Below are 13,716 nucleotides of genomic sequence, written 5' to 3'. Positions count from 1 at the left end.
TGTTTCTGCATTAGTTGTGGGATATATTCTGTTAAGATAGCTTGTGCTTGATTCCTGCTGGACTTCTTATTGCAAGACAATAATACAGGAGAATCAAGGTGTCAAATTTCTGTTTTAAACAAAGCCCTGTGGTCGTGGCTGGGGATTTTCTCCCACCCTACCCAGTCTCAATCTCACTGTCCTGATAAGGACTAGAAAAAGTATTTTTGCATTGGTGGCTTCTGTGATGTAAGGAATAGTAGGAATACTTCACCCCCTCCTTGGTTTTCTTCATGCAACAGTTTTCCTGTCTGTTGTTACAACAGAACAGTAATGGCAGGAAGCTATTGATCAGTTTTTCATGTTTTTAGTCTTTTATATCCTGTTCCTTTGTCTGGGAAAGTGAATGCCTTTTGTAAAGTTTTGGCTTTGTGTAAGAGCTCTCTTTGCTGTTTGTATCTAATATTTGTAGGGATTCTGGTTTCCAAGAAGTACTTTTTCAGTGTTACAGGAAATGTAGCTATTTTATTTTTCCTTAGAGGTACGAAACTATAAAATGGTACTTAAGAGAAATCAGCCAGGCTGTTTAGCTGCAGACCATAATACCATATTTTAAAGTGTCACTAGTACATGCTGATGTTAAGGATTTACTGCTTGTACTCTGCTGTCATCACCATATCAGTGTGAGCGTGTATTAGATTTTTTCCCCATTAGTGCTGTAAGTAAGGGAATGCTGTTGCCATTTTTTAGAAGCTGAGACTAGCTGTACAGTGAATGACTATACAGCTGTTCAACACCTAGACTTGGGATTGAATGCCTGGGTCCTGAGGTATGTGCAGGAAAGGAGCTATGTAGCTTACAGGGATCAGTCCATCTATCTCCCAGTGGCTGATACGATGATTGGTAATTTTTCTTGTATGTAGGGCTGTGTTTTGTTGGTTTTCTTGGCATGGATTTTTGTCCCAGATACATATACTGAACAGCAGTTGGCTGAAAGTATCACACTGAAAGTTCAGTTCAGGTGGAATGAAATGTATTACATCTAGCTTATGTCCTGAGGCTTGGCAATAGAGCTCTGTAGACTTTAGCAGTCAGTCCTAAAGGAACTTCAAACACTGTTTTAAAAGTAATCTTTTCTTATTTGCTTTTCTAACTTACTGCCTGTTACTATAGTCTTTGAAAATGTGAACTTAATCTGGAGGCCAGGCTCTGTACTGTAGGAACAAGTACTTCGGTGCTTAGATTAGTATTGACCAGATTCTATGAGGCACAGTTCTGAAACATTACAGTTTGCATAGTGGCAGGGATGTGGTAAAAAATACTTTTCTGACTTAACTGTTCAGTCTTCCTAATGTTATAATTTCAGTCAGTGGATAACAGGAAAATTTGACAAATGACCTTTTTTCTTGCAGAAGAAACATGCCTTACGTTGCTACTGTCAAGCCATGCAGGTTTACAAAGGGAAGGGCTGGTCTCTTGCAGAAGACCACATTAACTTCACCATTGGTCGTCAGTCCTTTACGCTTCGTCAGCTGGACAACGCTGTGTCTGCCTTCAGACATATTTTGATCAATGACAGTAAACAACCTCCAGCTCAGCAAGGAGCTTTTTTAAGAGAATATCTTTATGTCTATAAGGTAAATTACTTCTTTGTCTCTGTTTCTTGAGTACTAAGTAATTTTGTTGCCACCAATTCTCTATTAAATCATTAAATGATTTTCTGTTTTATCTGCTTTGTTCCAGAGTTTTTTGGTTTTTTTAATCTAGTTGATGTGTTCAGTTTTTTACTTCAGACTTCAAAAAACCTGCACATGCTGCATTTCATGTGTGTAGTGCTTTCACAGATGGGTATAAGTAAATGGGTTATTATCACAGTAATGTATGTGTTTTTATTACAATAAAGTCTTCTTTTTGAGGGTCATAGCTGGATTGTAGTTGTGATAATTTTAGAGGAAATGGGTCTGTTCTGTTTTGATCAATTTATAATGATTTTGAGGGCTTTTGATAATACATGTTTAATAAAGACTAGATAGCTCTGTTATCATCCATATAGCAAATTTCAATCTTTATTATAGAATTTGTTGATCAAGTGACTCATTGAGTTGTGTTTAAGTTCATGGGTGATTCTGGATTGCAGTATACTATATACATCATGGGGTGTGTAGTGCTGATATTGCCACACAATATGCAGCCATGTAGATACTGTCTTTTAAAGCTTATGAACAGAATTTCTGGGGTGTTTTAGTTATGGCAGACCTTACTCAAAGGCTGGTAGTTGAATCCGCAGCTCAGCTTGGTGAGAGTCTTGTTTAATGATGGGGGGATAGTAAATATAGTTTATCAAATTCTGAGTTAGAGAGTCAAGCTTTGCATCAAATAAAGCTCATAACAGCAATGCAACCATGGTAGTGATTAGATTTCAGGGTTAAAATAATTATTCTCCTTTTCCCATAAGAATTTCACAAACTTGAAACACCTATTATAGAAAAAATAAAACAATTTACAACAAGTTAAACAGTTAATTGAAATTATTTATTCCATCTTAAAAGTACTTCCTGTTCAAACATTGAGTGTTTTTAACTTGGCTTCCTTATCATTCAACCATTGGTAATGTACATGACACTCTGTTTTCTTGCTCCTTTGCTCCAGAATGCAACCCAGCTGTCACCTGATGGTCCCTTACCACAGCTTCCTTTACCATATATTAACAGCTCAGCAACTCGTGTTTTCTTTGGCCATGATCGACGACCAGCAGAAGGTTAGAAAATTTTAAGTTAACAGTTTCAAGTGCAGGAGTTGGTGCCATTTAAAAGAAGTCTGTCATTATGTAAAACTAAAGTGACTAGGTAACTTAAAAATATTTCAAAAGGAAAGCTCGAGCTTAATATCTACTGGCTGATGTTTTCAGGCTTTCTGTGTAAACATGAAATCTGTGTGTGTGGTTGTGCGGACTGTCACTGTTTTTCACACCTGGAAAGCTTCAATGCAAGTCTGTAATGAACTTCATGAAAGGGATTATTATTGCTGTAACAAATACTGGACGCTAGTGGCGATGCTACAAATTAGCTTTACAGTTAACTTCCTCTAGGAGGAAATATTTGAAGCACTCTGATTCCTGAGCGTAAAGAAAGCTGAGTGGAAATACTTATATAATCCAAGGCTGTACTGTGGAGTTGTACTCCGTTATAAAGTAGAAATGATTTGTAGCCTGGGTATACTATGTAGCATGCTAAAATCTTGGAATGCTGTAGTATCCAAATTGAACTATATTCAAATTAATCTCAGCGTTGTCTTCCATGTGTGCATATCAAACTGCCCTGCAACTCACTTTTTAAAATCAATTGTAGTATAAGAATTATAGTGACCTAGCACTTAAATATTTTAAGAATAGTTACCAAACTGCCAGTGCAGCCCTCTGATGCAGCTGTTGCACATCACTGTTCTAGCCTTTAAGACTGCCTTTCTCTTCCCAGGTGAGAAGCAGGCAGCTACGCACGTAAGCCTGGATCAGGAGTATGACTCAGAATCATCTCAACAGTGGAAGGAGCTCGAGGAGCAGGTTGTGTCTGTGATAAATAAAGGAACAATACCTTCAAACTTTCAACCAACGCAGTTCTGTTTAAATCGTTACTCAGATAACTCCAAATTTCCGCTTGCTGTGATAGAAGGTAAAGTTAAGATTTTTATACTTCAGAAATAAACTGAGTTAGGAAATATCCATACAAATTTATCTATCTTATTAGAGATTTGAGCCAACATTCTTGTGCAAGTTTTGTATGTGAATACTCTGAGATAGCCTTCAGATTGTGATGGGGAAAGCCTGTTGTCATTATTTTCTTGCACTTTTTTGATAGAACCAATAACTGTAGAAGTGTCCTTCCGAAACCCTCTGAAAGTTCCTCTTCTTTTGACTGACCTTTCATTGCTGTGGAAGTTTCAACCTAAAGACTTCAGTGCAAAGCATGATGGAGAAACAAAAGAGCAGGTAAAGAAATCTTCATCCTTTTCCAACCCAAACAGCTGCAGGTATGCAGTATATATTGAGTATTCAAAATTCCAGAGTATGAAAACATTTAAGCATAAGCATTAAACATGAAGATTTAAGTGTAAACTAAAAAAAAAAAGGGAAGAAAAGCAGTAGCTACTTAAACAATTTTCATATTACCTAGATTTTCCTAGATCTGTAGGGCACAAAGCAGCCAAGTTAGCAAAAAATTCTAACGTGCATTGTAAAGCTGAATGCAAAACAAAATACTTCTAAGATTTCATTATATATGTACCACGTCTATTTTGAGTCACACTAGCCTTGACTTGCAAATATGAGTGTCAGTAGGTAGATTATCAAATACCTTTTTCTTATTTGAGTTGTTGTACGTAGTGAAATGTGTGTTCTGAAAAACTGTGCTCATATAACATAGAAATATCTTAGTATCTTGATTAGAAGAGAAATGAAAATTTACTGTATTAAAAATTAATGTTTTGAATACTTTAGATGAGCTGTTGTGCTACTGTTTGACTTAATACTTCAACTAATGCTGCCAAAAGCTCTGATGGACTGTTGTCATATCCAGGTTTTAAAGGTTTTAATGTATTCTAATACTGAGTAGTACAGTAAATTCCTAAATAATTTGTTTTCCTGGCCAAAACTTTGGGAACACAGTGATCTCTAAAGGTTCTTTAAGTATTTACCAGAGTTATAAACATGGTTCTACATAGTTTAAGTCTCAAGGCTTACCATACACTTTCCCTTCTGTTCTGACCTGAACTGCTACTTTAATGATGTGATAAATACTTCTGCGAATATCCGTGAAACAGACTGGGAATGGTTCCAATTTATAGTGCTAAATCTTAAATTTCTCTTAAATAAATGTTTACTGAGCTCTCAAGCTGCTTTTTTAATTCGTAAATGCTGAGAAGCTGAGCATGTAGCACTTGCTTTTCCAAACTGTTTGGAAATTTATGTGATTTTTTTCCCTTGAGGAAGGGGAAGGGTATTGGAAATATTATTTATGGCAGTTTCTCTGCCTAGAAGTAATAGTATCTAAAGAGCTGTTTCTTCTTTTCAGGGTACATGTGATGAAGATATGGTAGGAACTGAAGCAATAGCAGAATTTTTAATTAATAGTGAGGAGACAAAAGTGGTAAGTACTATACTTTGTTTTAAAAAGTCTTTTCAGCATTGAACTTTAGTATGCATTTCAGACTTGTTATGATCTGAACTTAACACTAAACTGACAGAACACATGACTGAATCAGAAATTCCAGTACCTCATGTATCTTATCATTTCATATAAATGTGACAGGACCAGAGACAGTGGGCACAAGAGGCTGCTCCTGAACATGAGGAAATGTTTATAACTTCATTTATAACACTTACTTACTTTGTAAATGTGATGGTGCTTGAGCACTTGGCACAGGCTGCCCAGAGAGATTGTGAAGTATCCATCTTTGGAGATGTTCAGGGCCCTTTGGATGTGGTCCTTGGCAGTTGGCTCTAGATGGCCCTGCTTGAGCAGGCAAGTTGGGCACGATGACCTCCAGAAGTCCATTCCGGCTTCAGTCATTCTGTGATTCTGTTAATCACAGTGAAAGTTAACTTTAAGGAATTTTTCCTAATGTAATGAGCATTTCTCAGCTCTGAAGTGGTTTGGTAAATTCTGTGTATATGAAATTTTCAATCTAGTAAATGATCTATATTTACTGTTGCCGTTATAGCTGACACAGCTATAAAGTAAATGTAGCCATGAGTGTGTTTAGCAATTGGACATTTAACTGTAATACTTCTTTCTAGTAGCAACAACAACAAAAATTTAACGTATCTCCACAGGCAAGACTAAAGCTCTTTCCCCATCAAACAGGGGAGCTACATATTCTGGGAGTCGTTTATAATCTTGGCAGTGTTCAAGGTGCTGTGTCATTAGATGGGATAGATCCTTCTATTGGATTACAGACAGGTAAGTGTATTCTTACTTTAAATTGTGTTTTTCTGGAAGGAGGAGACATGGCTTCTGCACATGAGAGCAAAATTCTAGTGTCTAATGTTCAACTATCATGATACAAGGCCTTCCGTCAGGTAGGGATGTAGAAATAAGAGAAACAACTGAAATGGAAAAAGAACAAATTGGCTCTTGTAGGAATCCACAAGGAAGGATGCCAGATCCATACTTTGCTTCTCCTTTTAAATTTGCTAAATTTTTGAAATTTTTGAATGTAAAAAAATCAAAATGTAAATATTCCATCTATGCCACGTTGAATCTATAACAACTTCCATTTACTCTCTTGCTGTTAATTTTTCTTCTGCATCTTTTTGCGTTAACTTTCAACTTTTTTGTCTAAATGTTGCACTGAAGTCCTTTCTATAGATTCCTAAATTTAAATTTGGCTGATAGCTTTTTTTTTTAGCATCTTGAATTTCCTTTACATTACTATATAAATTGACAATTAATTGCATGCTACTTGATCTGTTTTGTTGAATCATTCATCTGAAATTGTCTCTCATGTGGTGAATTTAGTTGTTAGATGAAACGGAAATTAAAACGTGTCTGAAAGAAATAGAAGCTTGTTTAGAGGCTGGAAACGTTTTGAATAAAAACCATTTGGAGAGTGGTAGCTGTCTTTAAAGGAAATAATCCTCTAAGTGACTTTTCCAGCCTGGCAGAAATTGGGAAAGGAAATAAATGCCATCAGCTTCATGCACTGTCTGCCGCTTCCCTTCCAGTTGTAGTCAAACTATGGAAGGGCAGAGTAAGCCCACAGCAATGGATAACTGGCTGTTGGAACTTGAGCCAGCCATGTGTTATGTGGCTGTAAGCTTTGAATAGTTCTTTGTTGGTGATGCTGCTTAATCAATGAAAACCGCATTGCCTGACAAAAAATAACTTTTGAGATTGGATTGGGAGCTTTGGATCATTTCTTAGAGACAAAGTCAGGAATTACTTAAACAAACCCAACTAAACAAAAGTTTAAAACCTCTTTTTCAGGAAAGTTTGTTTCCAATGGGTTATCTGTACGAGGAAGACAAGATTTAGAAATCCAAGGACCTCGACTTAATAACACAAAAGAGGAAAAAACATCGATTAAATATGGACCCGATCGACGTTTAGATCCCATTATTACAGAAGAAATGCCTTTGTTAGAGGTATGTAGCTACTTCCTGTTGGCAGTTTTGAGAAAATAGCTAAGTGCAGTTTATAAATGCAATTCTAACAATGGTGGCTTGGATTTTGGTAATGCCTAATCTTTCCAGGTAATTTCTGATCTGTCGGTGACAAACTTGTGTGGGTTTTTTTTAATTGAAACTTGAAGCCTCAAAATTAGTATCCTTCTGAAATTGCTATATTCCCTTTAGAATTTTAGTCAGCAACACCTTTGGTAGCCAGATTTTAAAGTAAACAGGGAACAGTCAAAGAAGCTTTTTTCTGTTTGCTTGTCATCCATCCAGAAAAGTTACTCCAACTGGTTAATTAAAATACAGTGCTTTTTCTTTCTAGGGTTATTAAAATGGTAACTGGTTAATGATAGGGGCCTATAGAGTGGGATGGATCAGCTAGAAGGGACTATAGTGATCATCCAGTCCAGCTGCCTGACCAAGTTACAGTATGTTAATGGCTTTATCTAAATGCCTCTTGAACAGTGTCAGGCTTGGGGCATTGACCACCTCTCTGGAAAGCTATTCCACCGTTTTGGCCACCTTCTCCATACAGAAATGAATCTTAAGGTCCAGTCTAAACATCCCCTGGTGCAGCTTTGAGCCATTCCCACACGTCTGATCACTAGATTTCAGGGTTAAGCGAACCTCCCTCTTCACTTCCCCTCAGGAAGCACTAGGCAGCAGTAGAGTTTGTGTTGTTTTCTTGTCATTCCCAACTTGGCTCAGTGTTCAGGTTTTTATTTTTTCTTTTTCTCTCTCATACAGGTGTTCTTTATAAATTTTCCTACCGGGCTTCTCTGTGGAGAAATCAGAAAAGCGTATGTAGAATTTGTGAACGTAAGCAAGTGTCCTCTTACTGCACTGAAGGTCGTGTCCAAGCATCCAGAATTTTTCACTTTTGGTGGAAATACTGCTGCTTTAACACCGCTAAGTCCTTCAGCCTCAGAGAACTGTAGTGCTTACAAGACTGTTGTGACAGATCCTACCTCTGTGCGAACAGCACTGCTGTCTTCAGCTTCTTCTGCGGACTTTGGGGTTGGCACGGGAGGTTCACCTGAAGTAATACAGGTTCCACTTCCTGATGCTGTTCTTCTTCCTGGGGCTTCGGTGCAGCTGCCAATGTGGTTACGGGGACCAGATGAAGAAGGTGTTCATGAAATTAACTTCTTGTTCTACTATGAAAGTATTAAAAAGCACTCAAAAATGTGGTAAGTTCTTCTAATCTACCTTCTCTGTCATGCTTATTAGATTCTGTGATTTTGTGATTGTAATGGTAAAAGTAAATATTACTGAATTTCTCTCAGTCACTGTGATGATGTGAAAATGGCCTGTTATTTGCTATTCTAAGCAAAATTTTTTCTACTATATGATCTAATTTCCATAGGAAATTGAGTAGCCTATGCTGCTTTTATTGGAGTAGTAAATACTAAATTAATAAAATAAATTAATAGAAGGCAGGTTAATGGAATTCTGTTATAACAACCTTTATTTGTATTTAGTTCCTCTGGAACCATATTGTTCTGAGGTATAGGGTGAAAAATCATAACCTAATTTGTTTCTCATTTTATAAAACAAAATCTTGTCTGCATTGAATGAAAGATTTTGTTGTTAAAATTTGGTTAGTAATTGTATTGTGATGAAGGATAGTCTCTTTCCAGAGGTTAAATACCAAGTTTGATTTGCACACTATTGTATGCTTCCTTTTTGGACCATCTTGAGAGAGTCCACAGTCAAGTTTGACACAACAAGCTAAAACAGCCCCAAGAAATTCATTCACCACTTCTGTGGGCAGGCAGGTTTTCAGAAAAGGGAGGTTGCATCATGTTTAATGATTACTTGGCAGGTGATCATCAGGCCCTGCTTTCTCCCTTTCCCTGTTTTTGTTGCTGAGCATAACACCATATGATATGGAATATCCTGTTGGTCAGCTGGGGGTCAGCCATCTCAGTGTGTCCCCTCCCAGCCTTTTATGCAGCCCCAGCCTGCTTGCTGGTGGAGTGGGGTGAGGAGCAGAAAAGGCCTTGATCCTGTGCAAGCCCTTCTCAGCAACAACAAAAACATTCCTGTGTCTACACTATTTCTAGCACAAATCCAAAACATGGCCACTTACTGGCTACTGTGAAGAAAATTAACTGTCCCTGCACACTTGGTGTGTGTACCAGAGTTACTTCAGATAAACTCTAGTAAGATGGACTGAATGTCTTGTGGCTGGTAACACCTGAACCTTTTTCTCCAATGTTTCACCCTGAATTAGACTGCGTGTTTAAAGAGCACCTACCCATGCAGCAAGATGGTTAAAAATAGAGTAGGTTTGATAGAGTATCTTCAGTGAAAAGTGTATCTTTGGTGCTTGGGATGAACAAATTGTCTAATGGCCTTAATACTGACAAACATAAAAGCTAAATTTCTTGATGTCATGTTCTGGGCAGTCCTGGTTGTTCAAAATGTTGTCTTTTTTTTTCTTTTCTCTCCTCCCTTTCCTAGTCACAGAGTATTAAGGCACACTGCAGTTATTTGTACCAGTCGGTCTCTGCACATTCGGGCTACTGTCTGCAGAAGTAATGCACTTGGGGATGAAGAAGGCAGAGGGGACAACATGTTGCTGTTTGTGGATGTAGAAAATATCAATACTGTAAGTTCTTATTTGTATTAATAATAATAGTACTGTCCTGAAGCTCAGCAGATATGAACCAAGACTCAAGTTTTTCTACAGTAACTTTGCAAACAAAAAAAACCCAAAACCTTGCATATTTGATCATTCAGTTATTGTTGGAAAGAGTATTAATGTGAAGTTATATCCTAACTCTCTGGAAGTCTCCTATACTAATCGTATTGCAAGACTATCGTTCATAGTGTTTTTAGGAAGATTTCTTCCACATTGATGAGTGTTCTTGGTCTCAGCTTCCAAGGTTGTCTTATTCAGAACTGTGTCCCCTTTCAGTGGAAACACTGGTAGAGTTAGTGGTAATGTCAAAGTCAGAATTTAGGCTCCAATTTGAAGGAAGTTTTTCTGTTTACATTTGTCACTAAACTATAAAGACATTTTTACTAATATAATCCAAATACAGATATGTCTTGACTCACTAAAGCAGATTAAAATACTCAGTTTTTCAAACATGCTAATTTAAATTTACTAATTTTTTTGGCAAAGCTGCTCCCATTTTTTCAGTCACAAAGCAAGGTAACTGAATTGTCTGTTCATAGAATTCATAGACACTTAGTTGGTAATGGAACCACTGAGCTGATTTGTCTGTTTTCTTTTAAAGGTGTGTACAGCTCTGTTTTTTTCTTCATTTCCCGAATATTGTCCACTCCTTTAAGGAGGGCGAAATGTTTTTATAAAGGACTTATCAAGTTAACAGTGCGAGGCAGGTTATTTTTCTACCACCACCTCACTCTTTACAAGAAAGGAAGCCAACTCCAAAAGCTACATTTTATTGTATATATATGTAAACCCAAAATAGTTCTTGAGTTTCTAGGATTTATGATATAGCAATGCTCCTAAAGTAATCCTAGAAACTAAGCAGCCTTGTGGACAGTGTTTGCATTGGAGTTAAAAAGCCTAGTTTTTGTTAAAGTTGTTCGTAATCTAAAATAGTAGCTTGTGAGTCTTTTTCTGGGGGATCCTTATTTCCTCTTTGTGTGGCTTTGTTTACTGGAATTGGAAGTTGCTGTGATCTGGGACTATTGCTTTACTTTACAATGGGTCTTACATCTCTCCTTGTCTCTAAGTACTGTGTGTTATGAGTGGTGTGAATAACGAGTTAAATTAAGATTCTAACAGTGCCACCTTGCAGTGAACACTTACTGTGCAATGTAGCACATCACAGTTGTGATTGGTTTTCTTTGACATAACTTTTGTTTGTTCTGTAGAGTGAGACGGGTGTTAAGGAATTTCATATAGTGCAAGTTTCAAGCAATAGCAAGCACTGGAAGCTTCAAAAATCTGTTAACATCTCTGGAGACAAAGGTGTGTATCTTTATCACCAAAATGATGGCAAGTCTAGCTTCTGGCTGATAAAAATAGTTAAAAGAATCTTACAAGGAACTGAATTTGGCTTTTAGAATAATTAGTTTCTAATAACTTTGTCCCTTCCAAAAATAGTAAAGCTCTTCTTTTGTTATATTTCAAGAAATATATATACACAGGTAACTTATTCAGACTTTATGAATTTTAAAAACCAACTTAATTTACAGGTAAATTATTTCTGTGATGTAGAGAAATCCGTGTGTGGGGTGGCTGATAACTTTCCTCACAAGAAATATGGTTGTGTTGTGTGCCATTGCTATGCCTGATTAGCTGTGCTTGTTGGTGTCATCAGTGTGTTTCCTGCTTGTGAATGTTCAAGACTTTAGTCTAAGGGACTCCGATTATGCTGAGAGCGAATAAAAAATCTTGCCACCTTTTTCTTTCAGATACTAAACTGGCTAGCAGAGAGAGAGCGAAGTTGTGTTTTAAAGCAGTGAGATGCAAAAACTCAGAAGGTAGGTTTTTTCCTGAATGTGGTAACTTTTGAAAAAAATCCTCTTTTGGATACTGTATGCTGAAGTTGTGACTTCCCATGATGCTAAAACAGTGCTTTCTCTTTTTATCCCTTAGAAAATTACACATTTGCAGATATTGTCTTTGGAAATGAACAGGTAGGTGGATGGGTGCAACTGCATATTTTATCTTGTGTAAGGTGTCCCTGTCATGTGAAAGGACAAAGAGGTGGTAAGGTAACTTAGGCTAGCTTGTAGTCAGGAATATTAGGATCCCAGCTCCACAGCTGAACTACTTTGGAATCACATTGCAATGCTGGCCTTTTTGCTAATGCTTTTCCTTCCTTTTCAGCTCTTCGGAGTAGTTATTCAAATATGTCCCTCTAGTTTTCTAATAGAGGCCTGCAGATATTATATTCTTGTTCTTAATTATACTTTTACTAAGACAGGCTAAAAATTCTTATTATATCTTATTTGAAAAACTGGAAAACTAATGGATGTTGGTCCCCGAATTTCAAAACTACTACAGGAGGTTGCAGTGAATTCAAGGAGTCTGTTTGATTTTTCTAGAAGTTTAGGATTCTAGACTACCATGCTCTTCTAATCTTTTTTAAACACACAGATATTGAATAATCCTCTCAGTAAATGATCTTGGTACTACAAATGCTTTCCCAAAACCTGAGTAAAGTAGGCCTCTTGCATTAGGTCAAAAATCTGCATAGTAGATTTAGTCAGTTGAATGACAGATTGCTTATTTTATGCTGAGCATAAATTTTCCTGAATTTATTCAGCTTTTAAAGCCAAAGAAAACCTATTCACTGCCATTTCATTTCATAGGCATATAAATTGAAGTCAGGACTAAAAATCTGAGGTAGATGTGCATTTTTAGAGTTGGAATCTGAGCTACAGGAGCTTTAGCTTTCCTTGAGAACATTTTATTACAGTGGAAAGATGGGGAGGGAGTCCTCCCTTCTGAGCAGTGGCTCCAAAGGTGGATTTTCTCCCTGGGTATCAGCATTCTGCTGGTGCAATAATTAGCAGCTTTGCAACAGCATATTCTGGAAAAGCTAGCAATTTTGAAAGGAAGGGGTTGCAAAGCTAAAGTTCCTTGCTTACCTTGTTGCCTCCAACAGGACGCAGTATCATTGCTCTTAGAAACCAGTTTCTTTGCCAGGCTTTTGGTGTTGGAAGAGCTTGGTACACATGACAGCACAGTGTTTCTGTTTGTGCCATGTATCTGTGGGGATGTGCTGTGCACATCTATTATCTCTGCTATTGCTAGCAAAATGTATGTTTCTAATTTAGGTTAATAATTCTAGCTAAGCTGAGGAAAATATTAGTAAGCAAAAATGACTTCTCTGGGACTTAGTTGGATGCTGCAGCTCTCTTTAATAGATTTGATATATCACAGTAGACTGCTTTGTGGTAATAATCAAAGCTCCTATTTCCAAGTTCGGTATTTGTAGTTCTAAACTAGCAAGTTATAGCACTGTGTTCCCTATATTACCTTTAGCAGCCCTTTAGCTATTCTGGTCTCTAACAGGTCAGGCACAGAAACCAAGGTGTCTGGCATCCTGTAGCTTTGCAAAGGGAAGGCCACTGGGATAATGGAACTGAAATGCTACAATGAGCTAGCTCTGTTAGAGCAACTTGAGTCAGCTCACATCCTGTTCTGAACACTTTCTTCCTTTTTTTCTCTTGTAGATAATAAGTTCAGCCAGTCCTTGTGCAGACTTTTTTTTCCAAAGTTTATCCTCTGAATTTAAAAGAACACATGTGCAATCTCATACTCATGCATCTCAAAGGGCAGTGAAACAATCGTTTGATGAAACAGTCAGATTGATACAAAAATGCAGTGAAGTTGATTTGAACATTGTGGTACTGTGGAAGGTATGTATGGTTGTGGCCTTTGTGGTAATTTGGACATGAAACATTACAGTTAGAAAATAATTTTATGTGGTATCCTGAACTTTCAGGCATATACATATGGAATTTATGGGTGAATCATTTTTCCTGAAAACAATCAAACGAACTATAATGATGCCAACAGCAAAGATAGTCTTAGTATCTATTACTGTAATAAGTGTCCCTACATTACTCTGGAT

The 13,716-nt window shown here is 37.2% G+C and overlaps 1 protein-coding gene across 4 annotated transcripts in view; it reads left to right on the top strand.

Moving 5' to 3' along the window:
• The window catches only part of TRAPPC8 (trafficking protein particle complex subunit 8), a 51,632-nt gene that overhangs the window by 24,681 nt on the left and 13,235 nt on the right, over positions 1 to 13,716 (top strand). For all 4 annotated transcript variants that reach the window (XM_036404476.2, XM_036404467.2, XM_036404459.2 and 1 more), the window contains 13 exons: positions 1,392 to 1,616; positions 2,629 to 2,737; positions 3,453 to 3,647; positions 3,834 to 3,964; positions 5,046 to 5,120; positions 5,807 to 5,933; positions 6,960 to 7,117; positions 7,895 to 8,337; positions 9,614 to 9,761; positions 11,003 to 11,099; positions 11,546 to 11,614; positions 11,730 to 11,770; positions 13,316 to 13,501. In XM_036404476.2, coding sequence (XP_036260369.1) covers positions 1,392 to 1,616; positions 2,629 to 2,737; positions 3,453 to 3,647; positions 3,834 to 3,964; positions 5,046 to 5,120; positions 5,807 to 5,933; positions 6,960 to 7,117; positions 7,895 to 8,337; positions 9,614 to 9,761; positions 11,003 to 11,099; positions 11,546 to 11,614; positions 11,730 to 11,770; positions 13,316 to 13,501 — 2,004 coding nt within the window. The remainder of the gene's footprint in view (positions 1 to 1,391; positions 1,617 to 2,628; positions 2,738 to 3,452; positions 3,648 to 3,833; positions 3,965 to 5,045; positions 5,121 to 5,806; positions 5,934 to 6,959; positions 7,118 to 7,894; positions 8,338 to 9,613; positions 9,762 to 11,002; positions 11,100 to 11,545; positions 11,615 to 11,729; positions 11,771 to 13,315; positions 13,502 to 13,716) is intronic.

This window comes from Molothrus ater, chromosome 1 (genome assembly GCF_012460135.2).
Source record: "Molothrus ater isolate BHLD 08-10-18 breed brown headed cowbird chromosome 1, BPBGC_Mater_1.1, whole genome shotgun sequence".
NCBI classification, from domain to species: Eukaryota; Metazoa; Chordata; class Aves; order Passeriformes; family Icteridae; genus Molothrus; species Molothrus ater.
The sequence above is the reverse complement of the archived record's forward strand: the minus strand, read 5'-3'. Positions and strand labels throughout refer to the sequence as shown.